The following is a 22,820-nucleotide window of genomic DNA, read 5'->3' on the forward strand; positions in this document are numbered from 1 at the left end:
CATCGGCACGATAAATGTCATTCTGGCCGCACCTGGGAGAACCGGTTCCGGCCCACTCAGAGTAATGTCAGTAGGTAGGTTCCCGGCAGAGCCAGGCGAAAGGGAATCCAAGAGGGCTAGAGGGAGAGTGCCATTAATTGGATTCACGGAAGAGGACAAGGAGGGAACTATTCAGCCCCATGACGACGCCCTAGTCGTGACACTCAGAATAGGAGGTTATGACATGAGGAGGGTGTTAGTTGATCAGGGCAGCACCGTGGAGGTGATGTACCCGGACCTATATAAAGGGCTGAATTTAAAGCAGGAGGACCTGTCGCCATACAATACTCCTCTGCTTAGCTTTGAGGGAAAAATCGTCATCCCTAAGGGCATGATCAGATTGCCTGTGCAAACAGACATAGAAATAGTGGAAGTGGACTTCATTGTGGTGGACGCATACTCACCCTACACGGCTATTGTGGCACGGCCATGGCTTCATACGCTAGGGGCTGTGTCGTCTACCCTGCACCAGAAAGTGAAGTATCCCTCAGAGGGCCGAATCAAAGAGATAGTGGGGGATCAAGGAATGGCCAGGCGATGCATGGTATCGGCCATTGCTCGACGATTAAGCGACGCGCCTTCCACTTCAACCGAGAATGCCTTATAGCAATCAAGAACCCCGGTCCTAGTTGCAGGTAATGAAGGACCGGACATGGAGGTGAGTTGTGAAGAGCTAGAGAAAGTGCTCGTCGGATCAGACCCCGAAAAGTTTTTCCAGATTGGCTCGGAGCTACCAGCACAGGAGAAGTCGGCGCTAATTGATTTTCTGCGTCGAAATGAGGATGTATTCGCTTGGGATCCTTATGAAGCCCCTGGGGTTGACTCAGACCTAATACGCCATCACCTTAACGTTAATCCAGCTATTACCCCAAAGAAGCAGCCCCCTCGGCGCCCGTCAAGGGAGCATGCAGACGCTGTGAGGGAAGAAGTGGCGAAATTGAAAAGAGCTGGGGCTATCAAGGAAGTGTTCTACCCCGAATGGTTGGCGAACACAGTCGTGGTGAAGAAGAAGAGCGGGAAATGGCGAGTCTGTGTGGACTTCACGGACTTAAACAAGGCTTGCCCGAAGGATCCTTTCCCAATGCCGCGAATAGACCGACTGGTCGACGCAACTGTCGGGCATCCCCGAATGAGTTTTTTGGACGCTTTCCAGGGCTACCATCAGATATCCTTGGCCACGGAAGACCAGGAAAAAACTGCCTTTGTCACCCCAATTGGCAACTATCATTACAAGGTGATGCCTTTTGGCCTGAAGAATGCCGGTTCGACCTATCAAAGGATGATGACTAGGATGTTTGAACAACAGATGGGAAAAACTGTCGAGGTGTATATAGACGATATGGTAGTAAAGAGCAAATTGGTGACTGACCACATCAGGGACCTTGACGAGGTGTTTCACATCCTGAGAAGGTACAGGCTGCGACTGAACGCATCCAAGTGTTCATTTGGAGTGGGATCGGGAAAATTCCTTGGCTACATGGTAACCCATCGGGGGATCGAAGTTAACCCTGACCAAATAAGGGCCATTCGTAGTATGCAACCGCCATGGATTTAGGAAAAATCAACATTGTAATCGTTGTTGCTCAACTACAAAGTGTCGCAATTCTAACATCTTCATTCATTACTCTTCGACTTTAAGCAGTGAAAGGGCAAGATCGATATTCATTCATGACGAAAACAAAATAAAGCAAAGCAGCGATATATGTAATTAAATAACTTTTGTCTTAAAATGTTCAAAGTAATTCAGTTCAGAAACATTAGCAAGGATCAAACAAAACAAAGTACAATAGGGGACAAACGAATTCCTATTCTACGTCCCTAAGGGCCCTGAGTTGGGGCAGGCTGATCATCCACTGCTGGGTTTTCCGGGGCGATCTCCTGGGCCTGGGCAAGGATCTCGCTGATGCGAAGACTGTCCTCGGGTGACTGGCCCTGCGTAGCTTGCTCCATGCCTCCAGTCTCGGGAATAGGGGGATCTGCTGGAAGAGGCTCAGTGGAGGCAGCCTCCCCAGGAGTCTCACGTATCTCCGCAGGGTAAAAGATGTTCTCAGCTTTTCTTAGATCAGAATCTGCGGGGACGGCTGCCTTATCCATGGCCAATCCCCAGGTCGTGGTGACATAGTCCCTGCAGACAGTGGCGACTTCCTCGGTCAATCTTTCCTCAGTATCGTGAACCCCACGTTCATACGAAGCCGCCACAGCCTTCTCCGCAACCTCCCTGGACAAGCGAGCTTCCTCCTTTGCCCTTGCAAGCTCAGCCTTAAGCTCCGACACCGCTTGTTGCTCCGCTGACAGTCTTTCCTCAGAGTGTCGGAGCTGCTTGCGCAGCTCTTCGGTTTGCTTTTCAGCAGTCTTCAGGCCAGCCTCTGCACTCGCATTGGCCTTCTTTATTTCTTTCAGCTCATGATCCTTACGATCAAGATCTTGTTTGAGATCGCCCGCGGCCCTCTCAGCTGTAGCACGGGACTGAGCCTCCTTATGCGCATCCTCTCGAGCTTGCTTGGCCCACTCCTCAGCAACATAAATCTGTTGGGTGACCTGCACTCAGACGGAAATAAAGACGATACCAAGGTAAGACGATGAGAGGGTTCTCAACACGAAGATAAGATAGAAGATTCCACTTACCACGGCCATGTCCCTCTTCAGTGACATGAAAAGCTCTGGCTGACGAATCTTCCTGAGGCCTTCCATATCGCGGGGCAAGAGTAGAGGCTGCTGCAACGCTTCAGCCATGAACGAAGCTTGCTCGCGCTGGGTCTCCCATAGGGTCGCATCCCAGAGGATTGGAGCGCCATCTAGCTCGATCCGAGGAGACCATGTTCGTGGTCCCCTCTGAGTGACCGCCTCATCTCGGCTCTCAGTGGACCTGGTTCTGTTTTCTCGGGGCTCTTTTGTCTCCTTGCCTTTCTTTTTAGGCCCGGCCTTCTCACGGGTAACCTCTCCCTCCTCTGCCTCTTCTACAGGCCTTTTTCGCTTTAGATTAGGCATAGGCTTCAGCGCCGCGCCCGACGAGGGAGGGGGAGGAAGAGCGGGGGCTTTGGAGACGACCTGTCCTTTCGAGATCTCCTTAGAGGTCTGCCCTTTGGACCTGTTGGATAAAAGACCCCTGAGGCCAGTCCTCGGCTGGAGGTCCATTCCTTCTTCTTCCTCTGTGTCCTCGCTAAGATCAGGCTGTGCGATGACCAAACCAGTACCAGGAGCCGCTGAGGCACGGTCCAAATCAGCGTCAGAGTCGGAGATCTCTACTACTCTAACCGAAGCCTCCCCTTCCTCAGTAAATTGGAACCGGTCTATCTAATCCTCTAAGGATGAATGCGAAGAGCCGGACTCCACCTCTGGGATAATTACTGGGGGAAAAACGCGTTGGGGAGGTAACGGAATTGGAGGCAAGTCTGTATCAGCGAGGAACCCCGGTATGGACACGTCAATCCGTGCTAATCTCGGACTACCGGCCCTTATAGCTTGTCCGGCTTCTACCTGGGCTCGAGTGAGCGGAGTATAATCCAAAATTAAAGGAGCCGACCGTAGTTGTCCGTCCCTGCTAACAAAAATCTCGGACCTCAGGAGGTAATTTAGAGCCGGGACATTGACTAGGCTCAGCCGAGGAGTGGTTAGCTTCTTGTCTGCAAAGGCTGTCAAACGATTTATGTTAGTCCGAGGAGACATGCAATCAAACCAACAAATCTAAAGCAAGTAAAAGAAAAAGGGGTGGAGGAGCTTGAAACCAAAATCCTCCCCACGGCATCTAATTCTACGACACCCCACCTGGCTTTCCCTCCCTAGTCGGACAGTGAGGGCCGTCAGACCATGGCCCGGAGACGATCAAATGGTCGTCCTTCAAGCCTTTGCTAGACTTCGAAAGGCAAGATATCAACCTCACTGCGTCAACCCTAGACTTTAGATAGTATGTGTCGCCGAGCTTATGGCATTCGTAAAGATGAACCACGTCGTGCCATGAGAGGCCGAGGTTCATCTGATCGTTCAGGGTTTCGACACACCCCAGGATCCGGAATACATTAGCGGTGCATTGATGGGGGGCCAACCTATGACCACGCAGATAGTCCCTAGTTATTCTCCCCATCGGAATAGTCATTCCTCCTTCCACGAAGGCTATCATTGGAATTGCGACTTCTTCTGTTCTCCGTTTCATCAAAATGTCCTCCAGATGACAGTACTCTAACCCTACCTCCGGTGGGATACGATACTTCGCCCTGAAGCCCGCCATACCGGCCGGAGAATCTACCAGTTTCTCAAGCCTACCCATCCCCTCTAATCCTAAAAACAACTTGAAGGCAGTATGATTAATGAAGAATAATGGAGAAGAAGCGCGAACTTACGGGTAAGAGGTTCGAAGGAGTCTTCAAGAGAATGGCAGCGGAAGCAAGAACAGACTGAAGGAATAGGCTCTGAGAAGTTCTGAATATTGGAAAGCTCGTCAAAAATGAGAGACGAACGCCCTCAAGACCTATTATACTCGGTAGAAGTCGAACAGACGCGCTCGCGTCTAAGGCATGCGAGACGCTGTCCACCGTAGATCCTGCCTCCAACCGTTGGATTGAGCGAGTGTAAAACCTCAAAAGCTGCGGTTACTTCCCCCTGAGTCGCCAACTGCCCACAGCATTAATGAAGCACGTAAAGGCGTGCCTTCCCCCTTCCACGTGTGAAGCAGTGGTTCGCCACGAGCTGTCTAGTAAGTATCAAAATCCCGCCTTTTCTCCTCGGACTCAAAAAAGGCCGGCATTTTGAGGGGCTATTGTGGTGGGTAAAGTCTGTCAGTTGATGTTGGGCCGTAGCTCATGTACCAAGCCCAGCCACGATAAAGAAGAAAAGGCATGGGCGTAGGATATCCCGTCCCAATCATGATGGGCCGAGCCTGCTAAGGGGCGTCCGAGGAGGAACACCTCCTCGGACTCACCAAGTAAGTGTCCAATTTGCACCCCATACTTGGCGAAAATTCACCCAATACGAAGAAACAGTGCGTGACACTCAGGAAGGGGGGGGGACAATCACAACTGCCGCATTAAATGTCAAGGAACTACTTTTCCAGCCGCATTAATGTGGAAGGGACAGGAACGCAGAATGATCTTGGCCAGTGCAACTCACAGAAAGGAGGGAGGATGACCTATGGGACAGGCACTCGAGTGGAGGATCGGATGACTGACAAGTGTAGGGACATGATCTCAGGAAGGATGCTATATAAGGGAAGGAGATCCCCATGGAAAAGGGATCGCAAGCAGAAGGAAGAAAGGATAAAGAAGGAGAAAAGAGAGAGAAGTAGCAGGAACAGCCTCAGGGACCGTTACTCCAAAAGTTTGAAGGAATATCCCTACGTCCAACTGGTTGCATGGCTTGGTCGTAACTTCGTTTCCCCTGTCAAAGACCTAGTTCTATAACCTACTCTCTACAAATTCATTGTTTAGGGACTTTTGGGCCAGAATCTCCCACCTGTTGGGCCTGAGCCCCAAATTCGTCACCCTACAAATAGTAATATCGTTATAAAATGATTCTATTTCATCCCTCTATGTTACTCCCGAACAAAACTACTAATATTTCATTTATTTTCATTCCCTTCCATTCTTTATTTTAAAACATCCAAATAAGATTACTTAATTACATTCCATTTCTTTCTTTTGCATTCATTTCTCTTACTTAAATACATTTCATTCAATTTCATTTCCTTATGATTATTTTATTATATTCTTTTTCATTTCCTTATTAACTCCCAAACGAAGCCTTAATGATCGCATTGTAATTGTCAATCCACCTTAATTTTGAAATATCAAGGGTTTTGTAATTTAATTAATACTTCCAATTTTTAATTAATACTTAAAAAAATTATAAAAAATAAAACTGTATTTCTAATGTTTCCATTTTCCAACCGATATTTTTAAAGTTTTGATATCTCATCTCTCAATTATCCAATTACAAAATTTTCAAAATAAACCTTATTTAAGAAATTTGGGGCCTATTTGGTACGTGTGTTTAAACAACCATTTTAAGTTTTTTTTTAGAAATATATGTTTGTGAAAAAATATGTAAAATACGTGTAATGTTATTTAAAAACTGAAAACATATGTTTAGTGTGCGTTTGGGAAGCGCGTTTGTGTCTGCGTTTGTTTGCTTTTTTTTTTTTTTTTTCAAGCCGTGATTGTTGACTTTTCCCGTGAACAGTGTATACATAGTACACTGTTCATGAGACTTACAAATTTCACTTTTCAGAAATTTTTCATTAAAAAAATGTTCTCATGATACTATTTACATATTTAAAAATTATTTTGCTACAATATTTTCAGTTTTCAGCTGTATCCAAATGGACCCTTAGACACAGGTATCAACTGGGCCTTGTTTTTTTCTAATCTAATAGGGGTTAAAATTGTAATTGTCATTTGATCACCTTCGGCTGCTTGCTCCGACGTGAAAAACAATGAGTCACCAATACCGTACGGTACGGTAGCGTTCCAGTCCAAATCCACCCACTAGTTTTGTTTTCATCGTTCCAAATGAGCTTTCAGAATTGTGATGAGCAAACAACAACAACAGGAAGAACAATGGAATTGGATCTGCTTCAATGCGAAAAGGGTCTATACATAATACAATAGACTGCAATCTCACCAGGCTCGACTGGTAATGTTCTCAGCTTCTTCACATTTTGCGTTTAGTTTTGATAAGAAATCATTGAGAAGCAAAACTTGTTGTTGTTGATCCTAAATATATGTCTATATAATTTATGAACTTAGCGCAACGGTCAGTTGTTCAGAATGGTTATGATTTTGATGCTTTTTGAAAGCTTTTTGTATTGTATTGAGTAATTGTGTGCATGTGTTGGCTGTGACTCTCTGACTGTGTGACTGTGTACCAAAACCTTAAGTTTTTGTTGAATGAGAAAGTGACCCAACTTGAAAAAAAAGGAAAAAAATTTATTTAATGGGGTAGGAGTTCTTTGTAGTGCTAAAATTGATTGTATATAGTTGAGCCACCCACATTGGGCCACTTTGGAGGACTACCAAACTTTGTCCATCACTTGATCTGCAATCCAAGAAGTGAACCGTTAAAGTAGCAGTGTGTGCAGCACCAATAACTTAAACTTTTATAATTTATGAATCTGAAGACTTGATGATCAGTACCTACTGGTTTGTGTCATTGTGTGTATGAAACTTGGGGCCTCTTAATAAGGTTTCAAATAGTCAACATTCAACATCAAATCACTATACCAAGATTGGTGGAGTATTGAAAGAATTGATTTAGACCCCAAATTGATTAGGCAGTGGATTAATCAATTAGATTTTACCAATTTATACCACAACCAAAGCAAGTATCGAATCGGTAAATAGAGTGATAAACAATAAATGACATGCTGATTGTTTAAGGTCCAAACAAGTATCACCATGCCAATTGATAAACAATAAATGTCACCCATCAGAAAGTTACTATCTAGTACAATACACTTGTTAAGAGACACTACAACCAGTAGCTGAACTCACTGAACGTCCAAACACTCTGTACATGGAACCCTTCACGAACAACCCGTCCATGTTCAAGACTAGAGCCTTTGACGAACTTCAAGTACCCTCCGCAAAGGTTTGATTACTGTTAGAATTATGGTTAAGTGATTAAACTCACCATTTCCTAACAGCTTAAGCTTTTGGGACAATCGGGAATTTAACATGGTATCAGAGCAGGAGATCTTAAGTTCGATCCCTGTCTTTACTTTACCTCCCATTTAAAATGTTAAATTCCCACTTGTTGGGCCCCCACTTACTAAGGGGAAGTTTAGGCCCATAAGTGAGGGGGAGTGTTAGAATTATGGTTAAGTGATTAAACTCACCATTTCCTAACAGTTTAAGTTTTTGGGACAATCGGTAATTTAACAATTACCATAGTGACACAATGGGATTGATGGTTTTATGGTTTCACACCTTGATCACACTTATGGTAGCAACACCATTATGGATAACCTTTTGAACTTAAAAGATGAAGGCTTAGTTTTTCTTTATGTTTGGTGCACAAGTTCTGCCTCCAGTTGTAAAGTCGAGTTATAATATGCCTTTTTTATGTGACGCAAGTAGGGTACAAATTCCAAGGCAGCTGACTTCAGAATTTAATACACATCAGAATTCATGATTTTTGATTGATCGAGTTGTTGGCGAAGAAACATATGGCTTAATGTGTGAGTCGTTGAGTCTAGATGTGAAAGAGGGCAACTAAGACTTAACACATTAGCAATGTGCTCATACAAAAGAGGTGAACTCTAAGACAGAATGGTTAACCACACTGAGGAGGTCTCTAGGCGCTAAAAATCCAGGACCTTATGCTTGAAGGAAGGGGGCATAACACCGGGTTTTTCCATAGATTGGCTCTCACAGAAGAAGCAACCACATGGGAGGTCTTGAAGTGGATGGTAAATATTACGAGGAATCAAAAGTTAGAGATTAGATGGTGCATTTCTATAAGTCTTTATATCAAGAAACAGGACAATGAAGACCATATAGTTTATATCTTGCTATTATAGGTGAGAATGATAAACAGTTGTTTGAGAGGCAATTCGAAAGGAAGAGGTAATCTAGGATTTGAAGGATGACAAAACTACAGGCCCGTATGGGTTTACCATGTTGTTCTTTCAACATTGTTGTAGAATGGTAGAAGCTGATGTGAAGGGCTTTCTTTGCAGAATTTCATAGTCACTGTGAATTTGAAAAACCCCTTAATGAATTTTTTTTTTTTTATTGCATTAATTCCTAAAAACAACAATGCTACTAATATCTGGGATTTTTGGCCTATTAGTTTGGTGGGACTTGTGTATAAATTGTTGGCAAAGGTGTTGGCTCACAGGATCAAAGAGGTGCTAGATAAACTTATTTACAAGTCATAGAATGCCTTTGTAGGTGCTAGGAAAATCCTTGACTAGGTCCTAATTGCTAACGAATGTTTGGATAGTAGAATCAAAAGCCGTATTGTTAGGGCGATTTGTAAGTTGGATATTGAAAAAGTGTATGATTATGTTAGTTGGGATATGGTACTTTATCTATTGGGGAGGATGGGGTTTGGGGAGAAGTGGAGGGGTTGGATCCATGCTTGTTTTCTACTGTTTGATTCTTAGTTTTGATCAATGCTTCCCCGTCTAGCTTCTTCAATAGTTCATGGGGGCTAAGGTAGGGTGATTCATTATCCCCTTTACTCTTTATACTGGTTATGGTGGTGTTGAGTAGGATGCTAAAGAAAACGGTGAGGGGCTTTATTGACACTTTTAGGATATGGCATGCTACAGTAGCTGGGCTACATATCTCCCATCTTTATTTGCTGGGATAAATATTTTATTATGTGATGTGAATACCAAACAACTTCTTTACATAAGAATGGTGTTAACTTGCTTTGAACCTTTTACAGCTCTAAAATTTAATTTGGATAAGAGTGAAGTGGCCCAATAGGCAATGTGGGTAACATGGCAGAATTATCAGGACATCCTATATTGTAAAATTGGGAGTTTACTAATGACTTGGCTTGGGATTCCTTTTGGGGGTATCTTTTAGGGCACAATCTGTGTGGAATCCTATTTTTGGAGAAGATGAAGTACAGATTGGCTATTTGGAACAAGCTATAACTGTCAGGCACCGGGGGGGGGGGGGGGGGGGGTGGTGTAGGGGCTTGGCTAATGCTGTTAAAAATATGCTTTTGAGTTTACCGACTTATTATCTCTTTTTATTTACTATTCATACTAGTGTGGCAAATGGGCTGGAAAGATTACAGAGACTTTTTGTGGGGTGCCTCAGATTCTCTTTGGTGGGGTGAGACACTGCTCTCTCATTGCTATAGGTAGTTTGGGGTTTTAAACTGTGTTGCACTGACATGGCTAAAATGGCCAAGTACCCGTGTGGGTACCATGCAACTTAGGTATTTAGTTTATTTGAACTCTTGATTTGTACTATAGACAACATTTCATGGGTATCATTGTACTTCTTTTCTATTTATTATTGGCTTTAAATTAATTTTAGATATGTTTTCAAGCATTTTATTATTGTTACTTAATTTTAAAAACTAAAATAAACATATTATGTCCAAAAATATTTAAAATATACCTAAAAAATACTAATTAATTAATTAATTGTTGTATCCCTAACGTGTCATACCCTAATTTTTCAAGAAAAGACATACCCATGTACTTGTACCCAGTTTTAAAAGATAGGAAGTTTTAATCAAGCCTTATTGGGGAAATGGTTATGGAGATTTAAAAATGAGGCTAGCCACACATTTATGGAGATGGGTGATCGCTATGAAGTATGGGGAGGAATGGGGTGGTTGGATTTCAGTTAGAGAGACTCATCGTCATGGGTGTAGACTGTGGAGGATTATTAGTGCAAGATGGGACAATTTTTTTTTTCACAATGTGTATTTTGAGGTGGGGGACAACATACAAGTACGGTTTTGGCATGATATATGGTGTGGGAATCATTCTCTAAAAGAGTTGTATCCTGGTTTCTACGCATGTGCAGTTGATAAGAATCCCACAATTCATTTAGTCATGGATAGCCAATTAGATAGGGAGAGCGGAACTAGAATGTGATATTTCACAAAGCTTGTCATGATTGCGGATTGGAGTTAGTGAAGTCTTTTGTAAATCTTCTATACTCAAATATCCCTAGGAGGGAGGAGTGTGTTAAAATAAGATGGAGATTGAGAGGGCATGGTGGCTGTACCATTCTCTCTTACTATGAGGCTATCCAAGGTACAACAACTAATTCTTTACATTGGGAGGAGCATTTGGTGTGTCAAGGCCCTAAGAGGGTCTCATTCTTTCTTTGGACAGCAGCCCAGGGGAAGATTCTTACCTGTGATCATTTTATCAAGCAAGGTAGCTTTAGTTGGTTAGTGAATGTATCAATGTAATGGAGAGCTAGTAGATCATTTTTTGATCCATTGTGATTTTGCATATGTTTTATCGAGTCTAGTATTTATAGCTTGTGGGATTCAATGGGTGTTACCAAGGGTGGTAGCTGATCTCTTGTTCATGTGGAGGAATTGGAATTTAGTTTTGGGAAGCATTCATCAGACATTTGGAATTTGTCCCATTATGTTTGATGGGGCTATTGTGAAAGGAGTGAATTAGTCGCACTTTTGAAGATATAGAAATATCAAAGATGCAGTTGGAATCATTGCTGATTTGAACTATGTTTGATTGTCTTGTGTGTGGGGTCTTACAAATAGCATCTCCCTTTTAGACTTCACATTAATCACTTAACTTTTGTGCATAATTCTTTTGCAGTTCTTTTAGTTTACATTGTAATCATCCTCGTGAGTATGAAGTAATCTATTCTATGATCTATCAATAAAAATACCATTACTCATGAATAAATAAATAAAAATGATTCCAAATTCTATGTCTCAATCCTAAATCAGAGTTGCTTCACAATTCTGGTTTTAAGTGGATGTACAGTGTAGCATTAATAACATCTGTAAATACTTTGAACAATGAAGCTCCTTTCATCAGTTAATACTTGAGGGAAACATGATCTAGTCCTGGATGTTGTAATATCTGCTATTCTGAAAGAGTTTGATTTATTAGAACGAACTTGTATGAAGGTTGAGCAGATCAAGGAAGCTAAGGAAAAATGAAGATGTAGAAGAAAATATTAGTGAAGCTTAATCCCAACTTGAAGATTAAAGCAATGGATGATTGGAGGAGGAAAACAGGACATAATCTTCAAATGTTGTATAATCTTGTATAGATTATAGAAATGGTATTGTAAGATGAAGCTATTGCACCTACCTTAAACTAATATTCCCAGAATCATACTCTAATTTCTAGAGTCAGGACTGATTTTGTTTGAGGGGTGGGTTGTTGGATGCTAGAGAAAATGTTTTAGACAACTTTAGGGAAATTGCATTTTTGAAATTGAAAATTTGCTCACAAAGTCACAATGATATGGGTTAAACATTGATGGGTGCATTTTTCTATATTCTTTGATTTCACTCTGTGATTGAGATGCTAGTGAACTTTTGATTAGGGCTGGGTTCAGAATGGTTGAACTATCAGAGGCCAAGAGAAAAAAGCATATCTGTGAATATTTAGGTTGTAGCAAGTCCCACACATGGGCCTAATCATAAAGAAATTGTCTATTTAAAAATTGGGTCACTGGTGTTATAGTCCAAAGCTAGATTACCTGTAGGAAAAGCTTCATGAGTCTTGCAGTGTCTATGCTAGGGCATGCTGTTCATTATTGATTCACTTATTCCAGTGTATTCAAATCCGGATTGGTAACAGATTTTATGTTATAAATTCGGATTTTAAGTTCACTCTAGATTTTTGTGGTATATGAAGAAAAGTGAATTTTCATTCAAATTTTTTATTTGGAAGAAGCAAAGTTGCTGAATAGATTATCTTGCTATCTGCAAAAAGTTAGTGAGTACTCAGTATGTTGGAGGTCAGGTAGAAATATGTCACTGATTAATGCAATGTCTTGTGTTACTGCTTTTCATGGTCTTAAATAATTCACAAGTGCAGTATGATAGATCATAGATCTGAATACAAACACCATGAGAGTTTTTGGAAAGTTCAGGCTGACCTCATGAAGTTTATTTCTTATTAAAGCCCTCCATCAACTTGGCCAATCTTTATCTACTTTTATCTGCTGCCTTTTCATAATAAAATTTATTATGTTGTAATTGTTACCTCCTTTAGCTTAACTAATTATGGCTTCTTGCATTCTTGTTGTGTTAATCAGCAAAGACGTAATTAGTCACATACCTTTGTTAGTGTAATTTTCTGTTGTCTAATTCAGGAATACTAATGAGTTGCAGAAGCACAGAGTATTTTACTAGATGTAGATATAAATGTTGTATCTGAACATTCACTAAGGAAGTCAGTTGTCATTTTATATTTTCTATGTTTCTTATGTGGTCTTAACTTCTTTTCCATCATGTAATTAGCATATCATGAACACTAGGATTTCACACATTCATTTTTGGGATATTTGAACTTACAATAATTCCCTTATCTCTTTAATGTGCTCTTGGGATATTTGGCATCACATACACTCTGGTGACATTTAGTTGGAATTTGGAGCTAACAAAAGCACATTCAAACAAACTAGAAATAAAAACATCTCCACAAGATAACAATTATTTAACATGGTTTGACCAACTCTATACTTATATACTGGGGCAACAATAACCAAAATCCACCATGAATGTAATGGATTACATCTACTTCAAACCAACACACACAAGCCAAACTCACATATTATCACAAATCTCACAAACAAAAAAAACACTCAAGACCTCTTACAAATACAAATTAACCCAAATCCCATTGCATCCAAAACAAACTCTTAAAATCCATACATATTATAAGCCCAAATACATTAGTCCAATACAGTACCCCAAATAACATTTTTTTATAACACTTATTAATTTTTTTCCTCCTCTTATTGTATTGGCCAAAATGGCCAAAAAATCCCCCAGTACAGCCGATACAGACCTATAATGTCTGATATTGTAGCCAGTATGTTTCAAAGGGAGTGTTCATACCGGTTTAGTTGTCAGAATGGTATGGTATTAATAGCATTGCTAAAGGTCCCTTGGGGATTTATTTCGAGCCAATTTTCCCAGGGACTTTGATTTCATATTGTGAGTATTTTAAGAACTGCTTGTCATTGGAAGAAGTACAGACAAATATTTTGTATTATGAATTTTATTGAGGAGACAGAGGTATTGTTAAGTTGGTAATTAGTAAAATCATTACCCTTAATGCTATCCTCTGGACGTGTTGAGTATCATTTGATTTGTAAAAATTGTGTGTCACAACTGCAATTTTTTTATTCACTGGACAAGTTTGGCCTAACTCCACTGAAGTTCCTTGGGGGACACCGAAGTATCCAAATTTGCACTATTGATTGTTGAGTGGTTTAGGAAGTTGTTAATTTGTAAGAGAGAGAATGGTTCAGTGAATCTTACTTAATGGGTTTTCTCATATGTGGTTGTTCAATGGATCCTTGGATTTTCTAATCCTGCATGATAGTGCAAGTTTTCTCTTGCTGATTTTCTATGGATGTAGGCCTTGTGCCAAACCATTTAAAAGTCCTCTTTGGCTAGTTTTGGTTGTTCTTTTTAATCTATTTTCTCTCAATTTTCTGGTATTCTTTGCACATGATCCTTACATGTTTTGCAGAATTTAGCTATTGTTTGCACATGATCCATGTGTTTGCAGCATTGAGCTTTCACTTTGACAACTGATAATGGTACTTGCCTATTATTTAGGATTACTTTAATGGTGTGTTTTATCACCTACGGTTGAGGGGAAAATGCAACATGCCCTTGTGATGTATTATTCTCTATTACTTCTGGGTTATCAAAGGAAAAAGGATGCTTTTCATTTGTCTTTGAAATGGATTACGTCTTTTATGGTTAAGATTTAGTTTTCAAGAATCTATAGGAGTATGCAATGTCACGACATTCAAAATCAATTATCAACTTATCATTCCTTTATTTGATGGAATGGAATTTCAAATAATGTGACACCATGTATACCCTTAGATTCAAGTTAAATGTTGACCATGAAATAGAACATATCCATTTCTTTCAAAATGGAGGACTCCTTTGTATTGAATCAAAATTGATCCACCAGATGTGTAAAATGATAATTGGATTATCTAGTTTGCTATAAGAGTTTATGAAGAACATTGCACGAATGGAAATTTATGTTCTAATCATTCTTTAACTATATAATTTCATCTATAACAATAAAAATAATAATTTTCGCGTTTGTATTTTTGAAATCTCTTTGGCTTTATCAGTATTTGTGTCATTTTTCAGAATGTTTATTGAGTTCTAGTTACTTGTTTTTTGGTTAACATAATCATTCCTAAGTAATTCTATTATTTCTAGTGGCTCAAGCATAAACCGCCCATTTTCTTGATCATGTACATTAAGAGAGCATCTTTGTTTGAACAAGCATGCTCTAGCATTAAAAAAGCACAAGCATTGAAAATCAAGTGCATATGGGGGGTTTAGTTACTTTTTACCATTATACGAACTTCCTTCAAAATTCTAATTGAACTAGTGCTTGTGTCTATTTTGTAGTCCACTACTTGTGCATGATCTCTCCCTCTCTCTCCCAATCCCTTTTTGTCTGCATATGAATTCTTTGGAGACTACCTACTCCAAATCATCTACAATAGGAAACCACAACTCTGAACCGCATCTGGAAGTAGTATCAACATTAGCAGCTTTTGCAATCACATAAAGTGGATATAGATGGAATTTCTCTATATGAGTGTTTCTACAGTGCAAAAAAAAGCTACATTCATTGCCTCTATAATCATTGCTGCACTAAAATATTTATCTTCCCTCCCATGGCCCATAATTTTGCCTCACCAACACACCCACCCCCCCCCCCCCCCATCTAGAATCTTTAAACACAAGGAAGATTATTTTGCATACACATCCTCCATGCTTTGTTGAGCATTTTACTTGATTCAAGACCAGAAGTCCCACCACTGATTATTACTATTAGATTGGTCAAAAAGATCATCAGAGTTCAAACTGCTCCAATCTTCAGGTGATGTCAAGGAACCATCAGCAGGTTCCACCATATTTAGAAGACTGTGTTCATCTTCCAGTGTAAAGTACTCTACTTTTATATTGCTATCTTCATCTGACAGGACATCTGCTCCATGTTCTGATCTTTCCGTTGACAAGCTTGGCTTTGTTTCTGAGTCACATTTGGTAGTGTCTCCATTGTCCAATTCACCTTGGATGCTGTTTGCAGCTAGACCTTCACTGCAACACTGCCTTTCCTCTTGTGGCCTTTGCATCAGATCATTCAGCTTCTGCAACTGTCAAAATTAAAAAACAAAGCCATTTTCGTAAGCCTCTTTATGAATTATGAAATGGGTCTTGGTCTTTTTTTCATTCTGCACCGTAACAAATCATTTTGAGCAAACATCAATAATAACTAAGTACCTGTACAACCAAAGCCTGCTTTTCTTTCTTAAGAGCTTCAAACGTGGAAGCCAGGTTGTTGTAATTGCCTCGTAGTATGCTATAGTCACGTTCGAGATTCTTTGACTTCCATCGAGCTCTCTTATTCTGAAACCAAATAGCAACCTGTCTTGGCTGCAACCCAAGCTCTCTTGCCAACTCCAGCTTCTTCCTTGGCTCAAGCCTTGACTCTGACTCAAACATTGTTTCCAATGATTTGATTTGTTCATCACTGAACCTTCTTTTATTCTTGTTTTTCTTCTTTCTCGAAGTGGTGAGTGAGTCCATGTCCATGCAACCAAAAGACTCTGCCGCCACCACCGCTGAAGGAGAATATTCTGAGTGATCTAACATCTTTGGTGGAACCTTTTTAGTTCTTCAAATTTGGTGATATGGAAAATACTTTTGGGAGTGTGTGCCTTGTGATATGCATGTATGTGCATTTATTGGCTTGTTATAACTTATAATATGTGAGATAAGGGTTATTTTTATCTCGTGGGGTTGCCTTTCCTTCCCTGATTATTGCTGCTTTATATCCTAAAGCCATGGGGTCCGATAGCGTATAGTGCTTTCCACCTTTTTGCCTTGTGAACATGAAAAATGTTACGACCACACCCAAGTTCATAACTTTCCTCACAACTCGCTACGCGGTGAGTTGTGAGTGGTGAAGCACTCACAACTTGTCACGAAGTGAGTTGTGAAAAAAAGTTATGTAAATAGTTGTAAACTTAGCATTATTACGTGATAATTGTCTGTTTCTTGATTTTTGTAATTTTTGTTAATCCATCTTTTTTTTTTTTTTTTTCCTTTTAATTAATTAGAGAAGAAGCTCAAGCTTTGGGTCTGAGCCGACTTCAATAATTATTTAGCTAGTGAGCTTGTGGCTTGCCTTCTACCTCTTGAATTGGTGACCACATTCACATTGTAGCAAATAATTTCATTCATTTTATATTATTTTTGGATACAATTTTAAAATGTCTCGTCATTGTCATTTGCATCATCGTCTTAATCCAAAGCCCAATTCTCAACCACAAATGTCGGCATTCTGAATCACGTGGTGTCACTAGAAGGGTCACTCTTTCTTTAATTTACTATTTTCTTTGAAGTTTCCTGTTTTTTTCACTCCTCTTCCTGCTTTGTTGGAGTCATTGATGCCTTGCATTTTTCTTTTTTAATCAAATGGGAAGGAATATATATATATATATATATATATATATATATATATATATATATAAGTCTAAGTGCATATCAATAAAATAAAACCATATCGATAGTGGTAAGCAAAATAAAGGGGTAAACAATGCATAGCATTCCATACCATAGTTAAAAAAAAATATGAAAAGCAAGGCTACAATGATGAACTAGAGAACTGAACTTAGGGCAAACTTTCAAGTCAACAACGACCGACATTCCGGTGCTCCACCGACCTGGCATGACACACGTGCTATATTTTCTTTCTTTACTTTTTCTTGTTCTCTTTTTCATACGAACCACTTTATTTGAGGCGAAATTTTTTTTAATTTTCAACTGTGTATTTAATTGAGAATGAAAAACCCAAAGAATTGAAAACTAATCAGTACGCACCCATTTTTCTTATTTTCCGTCCCTCCTTTTCACCTCAACCAAAGAGGCAAATGGTGTCAATCTTAGGGGAAAGGACTTTTTTTTTTTAAGACATTTTATTAATACTTAAGGACATACATGAACTAACTACTAAGTAGTAGCAAAGCAAGTGCCACTCAGGGTAAGGGCTAGAAAATAAATAATAATAAAGTAACAAAATGATGGATTGTAATTTCTCACCCTTAAGTGTTAATGTCCTTCCTCAACTATAATGAAATGATGATGGGGGTGTTATGGTCAATTAGTTTGGGTCTCGACATAATTAAAAAGAGTCATTAAACTAACAAAAAATAATAACAAAAGGGGTAAAGTCCTTTTCATGAAATGTTAAGTTGGAACTCTACTTTATTTTAAACTAATGAGGATTACACAATTGAATTTATATTTAAAGTGTATTTTGTAAGTTTCATAATAATTCTTCATCATAGGCAAATAAGAGTGTGCATCCAATCCACCAACCTAACGAAACTAACTCAATTCAACCCGATCTTCAAATTGGTCTTTCGTGCATTGGTGGCTTAGAATATTATTTTGAGCTTCGGGTTTCAATTCATCCTATCCAACTCAACACACCATATATATATAATTTTTTTTATTAATCTTATTTTATTTTTTTTTAGTTTGATTTATTTTGGTCTTTTGAGAATTATACATGATGAATTTGAAAATTTGGAATATAATTTAGGTATATTATGTGAAATGCAATAATTTATTAAAAAAAATTCAAACATTTGATAAAAACTCAAGTTTTTTTTTTTTTTTTTTTTTTTTTTTCTTTCTCGAAGCATGAAACATGTAAATACAATCCATTGACCCAACTTAATACATGTGAGTTGAATTGGCTTGGGATTTTTCAATCCAACCTTGTAGGTTTGGGTTAAAAAACCCTCTAACTCAACCTAATCTAATCCATCTAGGCAAGTGATTTGTAAGGACATCGTTTTCCTTCAAATTGATTTGGAAGAATCTTCTCCAACACATTATGTGACAACTCATAAAATTATCTACGTTTATTATTTAAAGGAAAAAGTTTAGTTTCAAACTAGTTTAGAGCTATCTTCATCCAATCTATTATATGGCAGTTGAAAAAATCATCATATGTAATTTTAGTCACATAACTTTTTTAAATCATATACATGGATACTCTTATAAATCGCCATGTAGTGAGTTAGAGAAGATTCCTTCAAACTGGTTTGGAGTTAATTTTTGTGGAAATGGATTGAAGGAATTTTCCTCCTGATTTGGAGTTTGAAGGTGAATGTTTCCAATTTACAATCTATTAAACTTTCTTTGGTACACTTCCCCTATTGTGTATATGTTATATTACACAATTTTGCATGTTAAATAGGAATGGCATAAACCTGCTCCAATCCTGACCTACCTCACTCCAGTCTCATGTGAGTTTTCCCTACTCGAAAGTTAAATAAGAAGGAGACGGGACATCTATGGTCCTGCCATGCCCTATACTTATTAGCATCCCTAAATTAAGAAGGTAAAAGGATTGGCTAATGGCTATCGACTAACCCTAAGCCGCTGGCTAGCTACTTGACCATGGAGTGGTAGGTTGAGTCACAGTCATAAACACAGCAACAACGTGCTGGACTTTAATTCTTTCAAAGAAATGAAGTATAAAAAAAAATAAAAATTCGTTTCGTATTTCAAAAAAGGTAATTAAATATTATAAAATAAACAAAGAGGGAAGTCATTTTTAAGCCAATAAAATTTGTTGCTAAACGACAAATATCTGTCACCTGTCAAGATTAAACCAGTAAGCCTAAGCCACCTGCCCCCCAAGGTCAAATCTAATTAGTATCCCGTTTTACTCGTCTTTTTCATGGGGAAGATTTTAGGTGCTACTCATGACGTGGCGGAAATCTTATGGTTGTACAATAAAGAACTCGTGGAATTTAGGGGACACGTGCCCCAGTTTTCTTTACTGTCGTTGCTCTAGAAAGTCGTGTGTGTGGGGACATGTTTTAGAGTACATCTTGTCTTACTATGCCCTTTGATAATCTCTGTCTGCTGCCACGTGGTATTCAGGCTTTTTTTTTATATCATAAACCACATCACTTTAATATAAAAAAATTTATTGGCCAATGGGCATGTTGCGTGTGGAAAATATATGGTCTAGACAAACCAAATTTTATAATATTTTTTTTATATTAATTGAATTTATATATTAAGATGGGTATATAATAAAATAAATAAATTCAACAATAAGATCATATGAAAAAAATTAAGAATATGGTGTAAATTCACAACTTTATTGTCCCATTTAAAGATGGGGAGGATGTTTCGGTGCCCCCACAATTACAAAATATAAAATATTCTTACAGAGAAATCTATCAAAAAAGGGGAAGTGTGTGAGAAGATTTTTTTTTTTTATTTTTTTTTAAAAATGTATTGTAAGAAAAAAAAATATCATCAAATAGCAGCTATGTGATATGATCAATGGATCATATCACATAAAGAAAATATTATGGGATATGATCACTGTCGAAGTTTTATAATGTACATGGGATCTTTTTCAAATCGGTACTCTTCGTGATCGTGAGTGCTCTATGGTCCTTTTTGTAACTAGCTTATCTGATATGGTTTCTAGACAGATGTATTAGCTCATAAGTTTTAATAAATAAATCCCTTTACCTAAAAAAAAATTTAGAGCAAAGAAAATATTGATTACAATTTTAATGTGGACATAAAAAATTTGATCTATGTGTAGTGTTAGTATGTCTTTCCTTAAACTCTCTGCCTGAAGTTGAAAACAATTTTTTTTTTTTCTTTTCCTGCGTTCTTTATCGTTTTTTGTGTGAAGTTAGAACTTAGAAATTAGAACTACGTTATAAAGACTTTTTTTTTTAATATAGAAACTGTTTTAAAGACTTAAATGTAGACAAAGGGTCTTATCGTTGATCTGAAAAAAGTTGACAAAGTGATCTTTACATTAAAAACATAATACAAATACATAAATAACTAAATTGATGAAAATAGTATCTTCTAGTTACTGCGACTAATAAATTTTCAACTCTTCTCGTCAAATAAGATATATGAAATTCAATTCTTCCTTATTTTCAAAAACTAAATTGAATTAATGATAATGAAATTTGACAATACACTTAAACTGAGTAACCACTTTATAGTTTAGTAGTTAAAAAAAAAAAAAAAAAAAAAAAAAATCCTTGAGCCTTATCATTTGTGCACAGTGAAAACAAAAAGGAAGGAGGAGAAGATCAGAAGAAGATGATGAAGATAGTGTGAGAAAGTGACACTGATTTTTATTTGTATTAGGCGGGGTGTTGTGTTGATAAGCAATTCTCTTTTTACGTTTTGATGAGTTGTAACAAGGAACCAATCCATAGAGGTAGAGTGGCAATGAAGGTGCTGAAAGTCGTGTTGTTTTTGGTCACCAAAAAAAAAAAAAAAAAAGTCGTGTTAAATGGTACAGAGGAGGAGAAGAAATATTTGAACAATATAGGAATAGGGCCAGCAGGTTCAGCAAGATGGCGTAAAATGAGTGGGATTGGATTGAGGTTTTTTTTTTTTTTTGATAATCGGATTGGATTGAGGTTGACCGTGTCAGATTGAACTGTTTCATGTTATTTTGGCTCTTTGTTATTCAAAGTTTGGAAAGAAAGAGATTAAATCGCAGTCATGGTCATGGAATCTGTCATATCTGATGTACTTCTTTGGATAGCAATAAAGAAGAAGACTCAACTGGTGTAAAAAATCTCATAAATATGAAGTGGGCAGGGAATTAAGTTGGCTGGTGTCCAAGTTCCAATCTCCAAAATTTGCTTCAAAAACACTTCAAAATCAAAAGCAACATTAATGTAATGGTTCTCCTTAGTCCTTCCTACTTCTGTCAACTAACTGATGTTTTCGACTTTTATTTATTTATTTTTGGGTAAGGATAGAGTTTCAATTAGATTATGGCACAAATTTTTATTTTTATTTTTTAAAAATATGTTGTGATGGATGTAAATAAAATTATTTACAATAAGTATAAATGAAAATAATGTTAGTTTAATCATAATCATAATTTATTATCTTAATAAATTGTTAAAAATAGTTTTATGACTACACACTTTGTCACATCTTTTGCTATAACTTGATGATATAGTCAACTATGATTAGTAGATTATTATTTTCACATAAATAAACCATTTTTTCACCACTATTTATAATAGATCACATCAGAGTTAAAACATGAAAGTTGTGTTAATGGACTTTCCTTCTTGTATTCCTAAAATATCTCTCAATTGACAAGAACTATTAATAAATAGACTTGGCTTTGGATCTAACGCATTCAGTGTAATCTACACCTGTCATTATCGATTTAGTGCAACTAGTCATTAAATCCAAATTTTGCAAGTTTTCGAAAAAGAGAGGACCAATGGACTTCCGCGTGGTCTATCCTATAGGCCCAATAGAGCAAGTTGGTGGATTTCCTGGAAGCTGTGGAATTGATAAAAGTCCATGAATCATATCCCTCTGCAACAAACTAATGGCCCATCATTTTGTGAAGTACCTAGTACAGTAGACAAACCCCCATTAATAATAACTGGGCTATTATTTTGATCAATCATTTGGTAAAAAGCTTGCCGAACTTGACAAGAGAGCAAACTTATACCCAATGAGATTTCAGTGACCTCCATCTATTGCAAATCACTGGACAAGTTAATCCATTTATAAAGTGAGGGAGAGGACACGACTAAGGAGTAAACTGGGCTTGCCCATTGTTGTAATTCTGGCGCTTAAAGTAGCCATCACTATTTAGACTCGTATTTAAAGATGACCATATGCTATCTACTTGGCAAAAACAGTTGGCCGAGACAGAGCAATTGCATTTTCTTGTGTTAATTGAACCTGTCAACAATTGAAGTCAGGTTTTGCCTGATTAATGACCCATAGAGCATCCACATGAGTCATGTATTTGAATTTAATTGCAAGTAATCTGATAAAGAGTTATCATATCAGTGGAAGAGTGAGATAGCCTATTAAAATTAAGCACTTACATCCCTGACAAATTTTCCTTTCAAAGTTAAATGATAACTTGAATTATGTTTAAAACACAGTCTTCGTCTATTTCTCTAAGGGTGACCATTATTGGTACACAAGATCTTTGATGATGGAATTCATGGAGAGACTCTAGTAGCCTATCATTGTCACTGACAGAAAGGCTTGGG

General features: G+C 38.2%; 2 protein-coding genes and 1 long non-coding RNA gene across 3 annotated transcripts; 1 reads left to right on the forward strand and 2 right to left on the reverse strand.

Annotated features, from left to right (window-relative positions):
• Positions 1–1,857: 1,857 nt before the first annotated feature.
• LOC126696410 (uncharacterized) lies at positions 1,858–3,174 on the reverse strand. Its single transcript, XM_050393158.1, has 2 exons — positions 2,881–3,174; positions 1,858–2,577 (listed from the first exon to the last, which is right to left on the reverse strand). Exons 1-2 carry the CDS (start codon positions 3,172–3,174, stop codon positions 1,858–1,860), a joined length of 1,014 nt encoding a protein of 337 aa, XP_050249115.1.
• Positions 3,175–6,406: 3,232 nt separating this feature from the next.
• On the forward strand, positions 6,407–14,741 carry LOC126696819 (uncharacterized). Its single transcript, XR_007646101.1, has 2 exons — positions 6,407–6,663; positions 14,290–14,741. It is a non-coding gene; the product is annotated as an uncharacterized LOC126696819 (long non-coding RNA).
• Positions 14,742–15,231: 490 nt separating this feature from the next.
• LOC126696818 (homeobox-leucine zipper protein ATHB-12) lies at positions 15,232–16,525 on the reverse strand. Its single transcript, XM_050393542.1, has 2 exons — positions 15,994–16,525; positions 15,232–15,866 (listed from the first exon to the last, which is right to left on the reverse strand). Exons 1-2 carry the CDS (start codon positions 16,363–16,365, stop codon positions 15,507–15,509), a joined length of 732 nt encoding a protein of 243 aa, XP_050249499.1. The 5' UTR covers positions 16,366–16,525; the 3' UTR covers positions 15,232–15,506.
• Between the last annotated feature and the right edge of the window lie 6,295 nt (positions 16,526–22,820).

The sequence above is a fragment of the Quercus robur genome, chromosome 8 (genome assembly GCF_932294415.1).
Source record: "Quercus robur chromosome 8, dhQueRobu3.1, whole genome shotgun sequence".
Classification (NCBI taxonomy): Eukaryota; Viridiplantae; Streptophyta; class Magnoliopsida; order Fagales; family Fagaceae; genus Quercus; species Quercus robur.

Coding starts and splice junctions, on each gene's coding strand:
- LOC126696410 (XM_050393158.1), bottom strand. CDS start 3,174: ATGGACCTCCAGCCGAGGACTGGCCTCAGGGGTCTTTTATCCAACAGG. Junction 2,578..2,880: donor CTGAGAGCCGAGATGAGGCG/GTCACTCAGAGG, acceptor GTCTGAGTGCAG/GTCACCCAACAGATTTATGT.
- LOC126696818 (XM_050393542.1), bottom strand. CDS start 16,365: ATGTTAGATCACTCAGAATATTCTCCTTCAGCGGTGGTGGCGGCAGAG. Junction 15,867..15,993: donor AGCAGGCTTTGGTTGTACAG/GTACTTAGTTAT, acceptor TAATTTTGACAG/TTGCAGAAGCTGAATGATCT.